Raw genomic sequence first — 14,116 nt, 5'->3', positions numbered from 1 at the left:
GACACACAGGAAGCTCTAATCCTTGCACAATGATCCCCTTACCCCACCCAAGCGTCTCTGAACCTGCGGCGTGAGGAAGGGGGGCAGTGGGGACCAACCCAGCCAGCTGTCCCCAAAATGCCTCCTAATCCTGCTTCTGCAGAGCCCTTGAAACCATGACAACTGGTAACCAAGGAGAAGAATGTTGAGGTTGAGAGGGAGAGAGACAATGAGCCCAGAAAAGGGTTAGAAGTTTGTTCACACACTTTCGGAAGCGACACAAGGCATGTCTCAATCAAAAGTACAGAACAAGAAATAGACTCATTGCTGAATTATTAAAAAAGATAATAAAAATGCCTTAAGTTAACTTAAGTTATTAAGTAAATAAATGATAAATTCTGATCACATGTTCTTTGCTTGTTTTCCCCCCTGGATATATCGTTACTATTGTTATGATGATTATATTAACTGGTTTTATCAAGCTTGAGTTCTTCTGTGTTGATTAGATTAGTGCTCACTGAGGAATCACACAAAATGTTATTTCAAATGTGCTGTACGTGTGTACAGCTGAGGTCATAAGTTTAGGTAAACCTTACAAAATCTGAAAAATGTTAATTAAAAAAGTTTTTATTTAGTATGCTCTGAATAGGTTATTTCACATAATATATATTTACACATAGTCCACAAGATAAAATAACTGAATTTACATAAAGGAATGAGTTCAAAAGTTTACATATGCTTAATTGTTAATTCTGTCTGCTGGTACCTAGTTGATCAGTGACAGTTTTTATGTTTTGTATTAGTAGTTCATGAGTCCCAGTCTTTAGAAAAATCTTCTTCATCTTTACTTTTAAAGCATCTTCTGTATATTTGACCCTTTCAAACAGTGGCGATGTGGTTTTGAATTCAAATTGAACTATTTTATTTATTTTTTAATTCCACACCATTCAAAAGCTACATAATATATTTACCTGGTTTACGGAAGACAAAATAACAATTTATGTTGATCATCCTATTCAATGGGGTCAAATATTCAGAAGATGCTCAGGCCAAACAAGGGACACATGAATATCTATCACAAAAAAAAAACAAAAACTGCTTATCATCCAAGTAACCACACACATCACTAGGAATCAAGTATAGGTAAAATTTTGTCCGGTTTTGTTTGTGTAAATTCAGATATTATTTTGTCTATGTATGCATTTTATGCAAACATCTGTTATGTGAAATATCGTATTCAGGGTGTTAAAAAACAGCTGCAATTTTTTATGACCCCTGCTTTATTTGAAATAACATTTTGCAAATTCTGCAATGTGTATGAAATGTCTGACTTCAACTGTATGTGTAAGCATATCAAAATGTATTAAATGTATGATTTATAATACCTAATAAAGAAACAATCAAATACCTAAATGAATGAATGAATTAACTTACTTTATTAAATACCAGGAGGATTCTACATTTAAAAACATGTACAAAGTATGTTTTGTCTTTGTAAACCTATTTTGGTAATTGCTTCAGCAATAATACCACTAATGTGTAATATCAAGTTCAATCCACTGGTGGGAGCAACAGGTACAATATCAAAAAAAGGTTTTTCTGAACTATCAGCTTTAAATTCTGCTTTAATTCCTAACATTACTGAGTGAATAGAAATTTTGTATTTTATGGTTATTTATTCTCTTTTGTGAAAAAAAAAACAAAACTGCTGGCTTTAATAATAAGTCTAAATTCACTGACAACATGCTGAATTATTAAATGATTCCTGAGGCAGTTCTCATATTTATTTATATCAGTAGACCTACTATAATATTAGTAAGCCCGCTGTTATAAATAAATATGATAATTGCCTTAGGAAACTTATTTAATAGCTCAATATGATTGCAGCTTTGTCAGCTTTATATAATATTATTTTTTATATAATATTTTCATGTAGTCAGACTACACGTTTCTGTAACTGTTGTCATATTTTGTAGATGCATTAGTGTTTTAATGCATGTTATGTAATGCATGGTTTGTATGTATGTATGTATGTATGTATGTATGTATGTATGTATGTATGTATGTGTGTATGTATGTGTGTATGTATGTGTGTATGTATGTATGTATGTATGTATGTATGTATGTAGGTATGTATGTATGTTTGTATGTGTGTATGTGTGTATGTATGTATGTATGTATGTGTGTATGTATGTGTGTATGCATGTATGTACTGTATGTATGTATGTATGTATGTGTGTATGTATGTGTGTATGTGTGTATGTATGCATGTGTGTATGTGTGTATGTATGCATGTGTATATGTGTGTATGTATGTATGTGTATATGAATGTATGGCTTGACAGATTTCAACAATCCATGTAGGATATAATAGCATTCGAGTGTCAAGAACAGATTGATTTCCTGCTAATTAACCTAATATTATCTAATAAAACGCTTTAGATTTAACTACAGCCCCTATGAAAAACAGCCACATTTGTTTTTTTAGTTGTTAGTTGTTGCATGGTACTAAATTACATCTGGTTTGGCTTATATTGAGAGCCCTTGGGTGTGTCATGTCATCAGAGTAAGCAGAAGTCTATCAGCTGATCACTCTTCAATAGCTGCACCTTCAAAACATCAATGTGTGTGTGTGTGTGTGTGTGTGAGAGAGAGAGAGAGAGAGAGAGAGAGAGAGAGAGAGACTGTACAAGGCAGGATCACAGGACCCAAGGCTGACTCCATTCTTTCATTAACTTCTCAGAATGGCTTTTCAATCGCTGTCATTCTTCTTAACTAACGTGAATGACGCGAACGGAGATAAGCAGTGCTGAATCACCGGAGCTACGAGCCTCCTGTATTACCGAACCGTTATTCAAGGGTAGGCTTCCGTTTCCATGTGAAACACCAGAGCCATGGTTCTTTTTAATACAATTATCCATCAGGACAGGAGTACAGTAAGGTAGGCTAAGTCTAGGACTAAACTTTCTTTCTTTCATTTATTTATGATGATTATATAAATGTAAAAGAACAAAACGGAGGCAAATTCGTGGAGTGTATGAAAGAGGACTAGAATAAACAATATCGACTGACAATTTAACTAGAAGTGTCAAAAGAAGTCAAGTTACACACCTAAGTATCTGGGTATTTGATTCCTAACATGTGGCATTGTCTTCATTTACAGCCCTTATACCACTGTCTAACAAGTTACATTTTTATTCACATTTTCATTAAGCTATGTTTAGGTACAGAATGTTATCTTCAATTACTTAACCTGTTTTATACCTGGTATGTAACAGATCTTATCACTGTCGACTGGACCTTGCCCTCATTCAGGTCTATAAGATATCCAGAAGCAGCAGTTCTCTCCCCCTTTTCCTAGAGGCTTTACCTGTTCACCTCCTGCTGTGTAATACATTTCTTTCTTAATTTCTTTCCTATATTTTCACATGCTTAGAAAACATAATAAATGTACGAAAATTGTAATATTATTTTCAAGAAATCATATTTATAGGTTTAAAGGTATACTTGGTTGAGTGTTTTCTAATAATTTGGAATAAATCTCATAAATCACAGCAGCCGATTTGGTACGCATATGGTATGGTATAGAAGAAAGATATATTTGGATGTTAATTACATGTTATTCACTTATAATTCACTGCATTGGTCTTTATGTAACGATATGAAATCATGTGCTTCTTAAAAGGGTTGAGCCCTTCTTGGAACACCATATGCAAAAACTGCATAGGAAGTCATTGCAAGCATCTTTCATAGATGTTAGAGTTGAACCAAATTTCTATTAATGGTCCCCATTAAAGAAATATATATTAGAAATATTACTCGATTTGACGTATTATACTGTATGTAAATCTTTGTTAACGTCCTTTTTTTTCCATGTCAAAGTCAGTGAAACTTCTCAACTTTTAAAAAACATTACTTTTGTCTTGAGGCTTGTGCGGGAGCAAGAAAATACAAGTTTGATTATTTAACACCAGAAGAACCTAGATAAACTTGTTAATCATGATTTGGGCCTTTATGTCATAAATGATTTGTTGTTCTTAGCTGATGATAATTACACTAGCAGACAGCAATATGTCTAACTTGTCATACAATGTAACTGTACTTGAAACACAACACAGTTGTGTTAAAGTGAAGAGCGAAGAGAAGATATTTTTCTCTTTTCCTTCTTTAGCATCTCTCTCTCTGAAACCATTTGTTTACTCACTGGGAAAAAAGCCATTTAGCCAGGCCACTAATGGCTCCCTAATAGCCATCTGCAAGATCAAATAACAAGGGTGCTTGCGAACCAAGGCCTTTATTCTAAGATTTTATGTGTTTTTGTGTGTGTATCCTGTTGAATGCTAATATAATTTATCTCCCCTATCAGATGCTACTTCAAGACGGCTAACTTGGACATAATCTCATTTTCTTCAATCATTTGAATTGTATAAAATTGACTGACAGCCAGTAGGTCCAGTCATCTTTGAAGTCATCCTCCTTTCTACCAATTTCTTGACAAAATGGCCACGTATAGTCCTGCAGAGACACAAGAATCTTCCCCAGAGGTAACCAATGGCAACCTGAAGGGAAGTGGCTCTCAGGAGTCAATGAAACTGAAGAAAGAGATCTCCCTGATCAATGGCGTCTGCCTAATTGTGGGGAACATGATTGGTTCAGGCATCTTTGTCTCACCTAAGGGTGTGCTGATTTATAGTGCTTCCTATGGCTTATCACTGATAGTGTGGACAATTGGTGGAATTTTCTCAGTGTTCGGGGCTCTGTGCTATGCTGAATTGGGAACTACAATTACCAAATCAGGAGCCAGTTATGCCTACATCCTGGAAGCGTTTGGAGGGTTCATGGCCTTTATTCGTCTGTGGACATCACTCCTCATCATTGAGCCCACCAGTCAGGCTGTGATAGCTATCACCTTTTCCAACTACATGGTGCAGCCTATCTTCCCTACTTGCATTGCACCTTATGTGGCCAATCGCTTGTTAGCTGCAGCATGCATATGTAAGTAGACACACTGTGTGTATGTGTTTGTTCCCATGTCTGCTTGTGGCTGTCTGTTTGTCAATGTATCCCATTGCAGAAAACGAGTCAGGAGTTTCTACTCTTTTCAATTCACTATAGTCACTTGTCATATATAAACTTTGTTTGCTCAACTGAGTTATTTTGGATGGAAAACATCTGCAAATGACTAAGTGTTCAAAAGTGTTATAACATCGTCTTCAAATGTCCAAAAGGTTTTGAAAGAGGAAGAAGATGTGCACAAAAGGGTAGTGAAAAAACATGATGATTGATCAACCCAATAGTGAGGCATGCTGTAGGAGAATGTGAATGAGGAACAGAAGAACCTGAGGGAGAGTAAAGACAAATCTTGTGTCGGGAGTGTAAAGCCAGCTTACCTGACAGAATATTTGCATACTGCATTCAAGTTAGCTTATTGTGACTAAAATGAAAGTAAGGTATGTGGATATAACAAGATATTGACAGGAAGAGAGGAAGTTGAATGAGCGTGTAAGTGGAAAGGAAAAGAGAGGGAAGGAATTACGTCATGTGCATTTTACTTTAGTTAACAGCTGACAAATGACCACTCTCCAAACTCACATGATTGTCACGTGATACAGAATGTTATTTAATTAATAAATACTGGTAGAATTTATTTCTGTTCCATATTTGTAAAAATATTTTTCTAGGTAGGTTTGAATTTTGAACAGTATCTAATGATACAGAGTGTGGCTCTTTATGTGGCTTAGTGTTTGGCAGAAGTACAGAACAGCCTTTGAGTCTGACATCTCATAAAAACATCAGTGGTTATGTAACCATTCAGTTTTTAAGCAGGAGTTCTCTTTACATTTACGTTTATGGCGTTTGGCAGACGCCCTTGTCCAGAATGACATTCTCTTAATTGACGTGCTTTAGATCTAGCTGTGAAAGTAGAAGAAAATAGACTAAGGCTTAGTCTAAAGGTAGCTGTAAATAAGCCTAGTTCAGCATGCGCACACACACACGCACACACAAACACAGATAAGCATTTGTTTTAAGGATGTGAATGTGCTGATAGCTGGAAGGTAAAGTCCTCAACATTAAGACTCTGAACCTTGCCCTAATGATAACTCAGCACAGAAAGAAAGGAAATTAAAGTGTGCGAACAAAACAAAGTGGTGATCCCTAGCATGTTCTCTTCAATAGCTCTCTCTTTCTGTCTCTCTCTGTTACACACACACACACACACACACACACACACGCACACACACACTGTGCTGTTGTGAAATAAGCCTGTATCAAGTGAAGTTGGGATGGAAATCAAGGATAGAGTACATCTTTGTTTTAGTCATGCCTAAGTAAACATTATAACTGAAGATTAGCATGTGATTGACTCATTAGATGGGACTATTGCATACACTTATGGGAATAAATACTGATAACAGTAAAGAGCTATAAAATGGATTTTAAATGGTTACCCTCCTTGACCAGAGAGAGAGTGAGAGAGAGAGAGATTTATATCTATATGTATATCTGATTCTTATTTGTTTATTAGCCCAGAGCTCAGTGGTCTTTCCATTCTAAATATCCACCCTAAAAAGCACTTTCAATTTTGCCAGCTGTTTTGATTTAGAACTGAATATTGAATTCTTTAGGTCGACTCAAAAAGCCAGTAGGAAAAAACAGTGTGAAGTGAATCAGTCAGTCAATATCAAGTTAAATTATAAGCTGAGAAGCATAAAACCTATGCCTTGTCTTTTCCCAGAAAATATATAAGATATCTTACTCAGTATATATTTGTCTTTTTTGTATACCCATGTAGAACACATCCACCACACTAACACACATACAGGATTTCTCTGTTTACGTAAGTGCTGTGCTAACCATTTTTCACCCACTGAAAAACCAGCAGGATTGCTGATATCAGCAGGTCCACTTCCTTAGCCCAAGCCAACTAATAGCAAAAAATACATACTCTAGCACACACCACACACACACACACACACACACACACACACACACACACACACACACACACACACACATATTCTGTAGATTAGAATATGTTTTCTGAGCTTTCTGACACTAACCCTTTTAAGGATGGCAGATTTTACATGTCAAGACGAAAAATAAAAAGAAACAATAAAAATTAATGGAAATATTATGTTACAAATAAATAATATGTGAAATAATATTAATGTTCTTTCAAAACATTTAAAAGATTAAAAAAACATTCTACAGTTTTCAAAGTATACAGTGTGATTTTTGTCCATATAAGATGACTTTTTTAAAAATCTAAACACCAAATGATTATTAAATCAACTGAATTTCTGATTATTGTGATTCAATAATATTTATTATATGTTGTTATCTACCTAGCTAGCTAAGCCTAGCTAGATAGATACCTACCTAGCTAGCTAGCTAGCTAGATAGATAGATAGATAGATAGATAGATAGATAGATAGATTCATATGTAATAAATCTGAAAATATTCTTCAGGTTTGCTGACCTTTGTGAACTGTGCCTATGTGAAGTGGGGGACTCGTGTACAGGACTTTTTCACCTATGCTAAAGTCATTGCTCTCATTGCTGTTATCATCACAGGCCTGGTCAAGATATTCCAAGGTAGGGAAATTATTATTAACTACCTTTCATTTTTGAATTGTACTTTTTGAATACACACATTAATGCTGATTTGTTACATTGGATTGTGTGTATTTATTTCAGGCTACACACAGAATTTCGAGGGGCTGTTTGAAGGCTCATCACAGGACCCTGGGGATATGGCTCTGGCGCTGTACTCAGCTCTGTTCTCTTACTCTGGCTGGGACACTCTCAACTTTGTCACTGAAGAGATCAAAAACCCTGAGAGGTAAGGAGAATTAACTCTATACCCAATCTTTATTCCTGTCAAGACTTCATAAATTAGTTAAAAGATATCAATGTATAGATTGCCTAATGCATGAAATAAGCAATAATAAAAGGATGGTTTAGATCAGAGTTTAGATCCAGTTTTAGGGCTGGTGTGGGTGCAGGATTTCATTCCAATTAAGCAAGAGCTACAACTGTTTAATCAGTTGATCTTTGCTTTCAGTAGACTCAGCTGTAGCTTCTGCTTGGTTGGAATGAAAACCTGCTCCCACATCGACTTTTTCTGGTATAAGACATTCCTGGTTTAGATCAAAACATCTTTTGAATGAAGTCCAAGCTTTGTTGACTGGTTAAAAAACTTGCTTTATACATTACAAACCAGAAAAGAGGTTATTGTATTTATATAGAATTTCTCTTAAATTATAGTAAGCAAAATGTAAAAAAAAAAAAAACAGAACAGTGTATGAAAAGGAGGATATAGATGAGATCGTGGTATATAAAAAATGTATAGAAAGAGAGGATGTGCCTTCCTTCAGTGGTTAGCTGACTGAGCTTTAAATAAGCATCATGCATGTGACAATCTGCTGAACATGCTCTTGCTTGGGTTCCTAAGTTAATCATTGGATTTGAGGTCTTCTTTAACATACCTGTTGACCCATAAACCAGGTTCAGGAACCACACTGCGTGCATTATGCTAACAGGTCAGTATTTCAGATGTTTGAAGTGATTTGACTTGGAAAGCCAGTCTTAAGTCCTCCTGAAAGGGTTATAGCTTCGTTTATATTTGTATCCAATAGATGGCACTGAAACCATATCAACACCCTCTGTTGCCCCCTGGTGGGTAAATTTGTGTACAGGAACCTACCACTGGCCATTGCCATCTCCATGCCCATCGTCACAGTGATCTATATCTTGACCAATGTGGCCTACTATACTGTTCTGCCAATCCCTGCTATCCTGGACAGTGATGCTGTAGCTGTGGTGAGTGCTTTCACTGGAACTGCCCTCATAGATTAAAAGTATAATATTATGCAGTGATTCTCAACTGGTAAGCAATAAGCAGGAAGGGAGAGAGTCATGGATATAGACGTCTTCTTATTGAAAAAGTCAGACTATAGATATGATTAGGAAAGTTGCCAAGATAGACTCAAAAGTCTGACAAGGGTTGAGCAGTTATAGGCAATTAACAAATTTATTTATTAATGCTGTATGTTAACAGCATTTTAGTTGTTTAGTTATTTAACTTAACATAGTGTTAAATAACAAAGAACAGTTGAGAACCACTAATATGATTACTGATGTGGAAAAATGGGCTGTATATCATAAACTGATTTGAATTGAAATTTCTAGACATTTGCAGATCAAGTATTTGGTATATTTAACTGGACAATCCCACTTGCTGTTGCGTTGTCCTGCTTCGGAGGATTAAATGCATCTATCTTGGCTGCCTCGAGGTGAGAATTGTGCAAAAGTATTTCTGTATGATTATCATGTATTGTGGCACCGTCATCCATTGTGTCTGATGTGTCATATGTGCATATCATCCTCCAGGCTGTTCTTCGTGGGCTCCAGAGAGGGCCACCTGCCTGACTACCTGTGCATGATTCATGTTAGCCGTTTCACACCCATCCCCGCCCTGCTCTTCAATGTCAGTCTCTTTTAAACACAGCTGTCTTACTATGTATAAGTGAACAGAGAACGATTGAGAATGAGTGTTTGTGTGTGCCTAGCCATTAATGCATTCTCACACATAATACACAATGTCAGTTTGTCTGCTCATTATTCTGTCTTTGTGATTTCATTCTGATCACGGGTCCTACTCTCCTGTATTAAATCTGACTACTACTCAAGGCATTCTGTGTGAATCTATGTGTGTTTGAGCAAAAGCTTTTGTGCTGTGTTGTACTGACTAACAGGGTGCCATGGCTTTGGTGTACCTGTGCGTGGAGGACATCTTTAAGCTGATCAACTACTACAGCTTTAGCTACTGGTTCTTTGTCGGTCTGTCCATCCTGGGTCAGCTATACCTACGCTGGAAACAGCCAGACAGACCACGCCCTCTGAAGGTATGCACAACATCTGACATTTTTTATCTTCCTGTTGATCAGAATCAGAATCAGGTTTATTGGCCAAGTGTGTTGACACACACAAGGAATTTGGTTCCAGCAGTTTGTGACTCTCAAAGGTACAGCCATAAATAACACTATACTATAAGAGAAAACAATGTAGACGATGAGATACAATATAGACAGAATGAGTATAAAATATGAATATAGTATGAATAAAATATATAAAATATGAATATTGAGTACGAACGATCAGTTATGTACATAAAGCGTGGGAGTGCAAATAACAATATTGTGCAATATTATGCTTTATGTGCATTATACAGCAGTAGTGTGTAATGTACAGATGATGTGATGACTGACAGTCCTGATAATACAGTACTTACAGTAAGAAGCAGTGAATATAATTATGGTGAGTTGTTGATCAGGGTGATTGCCTGGGGAAAGAAACTGTTCCCGTGTCTGGCAGTTTTAGTAAGCAAAGTGATTGTGCTGTTACACTTCTGATGAATTCATGAATCTGAGTAGTTTCAATTCTAATACAGATTATAGGATTATATTGATGTGCTATACGGTGGCTTAGTGGTTAGCACGTTCGCCTCACACCTCCAGGGTCGGGGTTCGATTCCCGCCTCCACCTTGTGTGTGTGGAGTTTGCATGTTCTCCCCGTGCCTCGGGGGTTTCCTCCGGGTACTCCGGTTTCCTCCCCCGGTCCAAAGACATGCATGGTAGGTTGATTGGCATCTCTGGAAAATTGTCCGTAGTGTGTGTGATTGCGTGAGTGAATGAGAGTATGTGTGTGCCCTGCGATGGGTTGGCACTCCGTCCAGGGTGTATCCTGCCTTGATGCCCGATGACGCCTGAGATAGGCTCAGGCTCCCTGTGACCCGAGGTAGTTCGGATAAGTGGTAGAAGATGAATGAATGAATGAATGATGTGCTATATGTGATTTAATTTTATACTCTACGTAGCAACTCAAATTTACATTATACCTACTTATATTTAATCTATGGCTGATATAGAATTAAAAATGTTATTTCACAAATGAAATCACAAAATGTTTAGATGGATCTTGGAGCTGTTCATTTAACCCTCATATTGTCCTCCTATACAAATTAGGAGCGCTGAGTCAACTTGACCTTGTCTGTTTTGACTGCTTATAAAAAAATGAAGTATATATGATAGCCTTTTTTTTTATATATGATTCACCTTTTTAGTCAAACTTGTTTCCAACATATTAACATATATTTTGCAAAAAATATATATATTTGGTATAATAAACCTTATTTATATACAAAAATGCCTAATTTTTTTGTAAAAAAACAGAGATTTTGAATTATTTTCACTTCAGAGGCACAAAAGTTAATGCACAATTACAGGCTGGTATATTTCAAGGGCAGGAGATTGTTTTGAAACCATTTTGACCATTTTTAATGTCAGCAAATAATAAAACCTGTTTTTTCCAGGCCAAATTGACTTGAATGCTTAGAAATCAAAACTTCTAAAATTATTACCATTCTTTGTATAATATCTATTTTACACTTGTAATATCTATTTTGCCCACCTGATGTCATCTGATCAACCAACAACAGGCTACACACACACACACACACACACACACACACACACACACACACTCAAAAACATGCCATAATTTCATGTGAATAAAATTTTGTTTACCTCCTTATGTTTTTTATTATACTTAATTTGTGAATGATAAACCTTATGAAATTTTGCCATGTTTTGAGTAAAATAAGCAGAAATTATTAAATAATATTTTGGATAACCACTGCCTGATACATGTCAAACATTACTCAGCATATCTCCAGGCCAAAGCTGACTGATGCAACTAAATTCATAAATAAGAGAGAGGAAACAAACATGATTTGAATATGAAAAGACAACGTGTGTGTGTGTGTGTGTGTGTGTGTGTGTGTGTGTGCATGTGCATGTGTGTGTGCATGTGTGTGTGTGTGTGTGTGTGTGTGTGTGTGTGTGAAGATTGTTGGTAGAAGAAGAAGAGAAGAGAAGATATTGTCCCCAGCTGGACAAATGCATATAACAAGTGTGAAATATTTACAAATGATTGTTTTTGTTTTTTTGGAGGCCCAATGAATTGCAATGCCCAATGCTTGTGTGTGTGTGTGTGTGTGTGTCTGTGTGTGAGTGTGTGTGTGTGTGTGTAAAGCTTGTTGGTAGATCATATTTTGCCCCCAGTTGTACAAATGCATCTAACAAGTGTGAAATGTTTACAAATGTGTAGCTTTTGTTTTGTCTGGAGGCCAAATGAATTGCAATGCCCAATGCTTTAAACAGTATTTATTTGACTCTCTCTCTCTGTGTGTGTGTGTGTGTGTGTGTGTGTGTGTGTGTGTGTGTGTGTGTGTGTGTGTGTGTGTGGCATCACTTCGGTAGATCATATTTTGCCCTCTGCTAGGCGAAGGCATATCAAAAGTGTGAAATATTTACAAATGTTTGGCTTTTTTTTCTTTTCTGGAGGCCTAATGAAATGCAATGCCCAATTTGTGTGTGTGTTTGTGTGTGTGTGTGCATGTGTGTGTGGGGTGTGAGTGTGTGTTTTGGGTGCGTGTTAGTGGACATTTTATGTGTGCATTTTTGTGTCTGTATATATGTTCATTGAGCTGAAAAGGGCAAAAGTGTGACCTATTGCCCCACTAAATGTGGCCGGGTCAAAATGACCCAAGCTGTTCCAAAACGCAAAGTATTTATTTTACGAACACATAGTTCAACGAAAATAGACAAAATTAATTTTGCTTGCAACGTTCATAATTTGGAACAATCCTGCAGAATTTCAGGCAAATATGTGGAAGAAAACCCAAGTTATGACACATTGAAATCTTCCACCCGGGTCAAAAAGACCCAGGGAAAATAGGAAGGTTAATATTTATAGAAGGCACCTTGCTTGTGTCAGCACTTTATAACAGTTAAAGGTAAAGCTGTTCCTGTTATTTACAAAAAAGGAAAGCTTTTTGTCTTATAAAATTCAAGAGTGAGGAAAGAGGAGAGGTGATGAACTAATTTTGGCAGATGTAACATATATAAACAGTTCAAAGTATGGGTCAATAATAAATAATTAAGATTATTAAAATGTAATATACTGTTTTGGTTTAAAAGGAATTAAATAATAGAAAAGTGTAGTTATAAGTAACTTTTAGGTGTTGTTGAGGCTCTTGGGTTGTATTTTTTATGATGATATGTCCAGGACTTATTCTACTTTCATAAATAACCCCAAACTATTACAAACTCAAATGAGATTTTAAACTGTCCTGCTCTCTTTCTCAATTCCATAGCTCAGTATTTTCTACCCGATCGTTTTCTGCCTCTGCACCGTCTTTCTTGTGGTGGTTCCACTCTACAGTGACACCATCAACTCTTTGATTGGCATCGCAATCGCCCTATCAGGAGTCCCTGTCTACTTTCTGTGCTGCTATACACCAGCCTCCCGTAGACCACTATGGCTTCGCAAATTTATTGGTAAGACTCACATTACATAACTACTGTATTTATCACAAAGACATTGTATTTGCCAAATAAATAACTCCTTGAACATATGCCTTTTTTTTTCTTATTTTCAGCATTATCTGGATTGCTGATTCAGAAGGTTTGCTTTTGTGTGCTTACTGAGATGGACACAGATGAAGGAAAAATGCAGTAGAATGGGACATGACTTTATGGTACAGAGACTTCCCCATGATGTAGCTAAATGATTGACAAGTAACACCCAGTTGTTCATTTCACTGATGTGACAAGTTTGCAGACTGTTTTATGCAAATCCCATGCAAAGGACTATTCTTAAAAGAAATACATATTTACTGTGGGGAAAATAAATGTTAATTTCCTATTACAAATAGTTTATGTTGATATGTAAAGTTCCATTTGATTTCAAGTTCTCAGGATTCTCAGGATTTCATTTCACATTCTTATATCCATGTCCATACTCACAGCCGAAATAAATCTGTGGATTTATATTTGAAAGTGGGAGATGAAAATGAACCCACAATGAAACAAAATAGCAGTGATAACACTACAATACACAACATTGTGACAGATTCCACATTAACAAATTAAGATCATATTCTTTAAAGTTGTTTATATATTGATATGTTTAAAACACTGCCAAAGATTTATCTTCACAATACTGTAAATGATTTAACAGAATTGTCTGAGTTTTTTTTTTTTATTATTAGATAGTGTTGTAATTGGACCAT

The 14,116-nt window shown here is 36.2% G+C and overlaps 1 protein-coding gene across 4 annotated transcripts; it reads left to right on the top strand.

The window, feature by feature from the left end:
• The first annotated feature begins 2,627 nt into the window (after positions 1-2,627).
• On the top strand, positions 2,628-14,066 carry slc7a7 (solute carrier family 7 member 7). 4 transcript variants are annotated; one of them, XM_060874617.1, is made up of 11 exons: positions 2,628-2,838; positions 3,257-3,366; positions 4,345-4,973; positions 7,449-7,574; positions 7,677-7,821; positions 8,678-8,801; positions 9,171-9,274; positions 9,372-9,468; positions 9,737-9,886; positions 13,199-13,382; positions 13,484-14,066. In XM_060874617.1, exons 3-11 carry the CDS (start codon positions 4,478-4,480, stop codon positions 13,561-13,563), a joined length of 1,506 nt encoding a protein of 501 aa, XP_060730600.1. In that variant the 5' UTR covers positions 2,628-2,838; positions 3,257-3,366; positions 4,345-4,477; the 3' UTR covers positions 13,564-14,066. The 4 variants fall into 4 exon arrangements, with proteins under 4 accessions (XP_060730600.1, XP_060730598.1, XP_060730599.1 ...); XM_060874615.1 differs by having other exon boundaries at positions 2,628-2,919; XM_060874616.1 differs by lacking the exon at positions 3,257-3,366.
• Positions 14,067-14,116: the final 50 nt, after the last annotated feature.

The sequence above is a fragment of the Tachysurus vachellii genome, chromosome 7 (assembly GCF_030014155.1).
Source record: "Tachysurus vachellii isolate PV-2020 chromosome 7, HZAU_Pvac_v1, whole genome shotgun sequence".
In the NCBI taxonomy this organism is placed as follows: domain Eukaryota; kingdom Metazoa; phylum Chordata; class Actinopteri; order Siluriformes; family Bagridae; genus Tachysurus; species Tachysurus vachellii.
Note: the sequence above shows the minus strand (reverse complement) of the source record. Positions and strands in the feature narration are given on the sequence as shown.

What these genes read in the sequence shown, in the direction of transcription:
- slc7a7 (XM_060874616.1), top strand. Translation starts at nt 4,478, where the DNA reads ATGGCCACGTATAGTCCTGCAGAGACACAAGAATCTTCCCCAGAGGTA. An exon ending in TCTATCTTGGCTGCCTCGAG is followed by an intron (nt 9,275 to 9,371) that starts GTGAGAATTGTG and finishes ATCATCCTCCAG; the next exon opens with GCTGTTCTTCGTGGGCTCCA. An exon ending in ACAGACCACGCCCTCTGAAG is followed by an intron (nt 9,887 to 13,198) that starts GTATGCACAACA and finishes TCAATTCCATAG; the next exon opens with CTCAGTATTTTCTACCCGAT.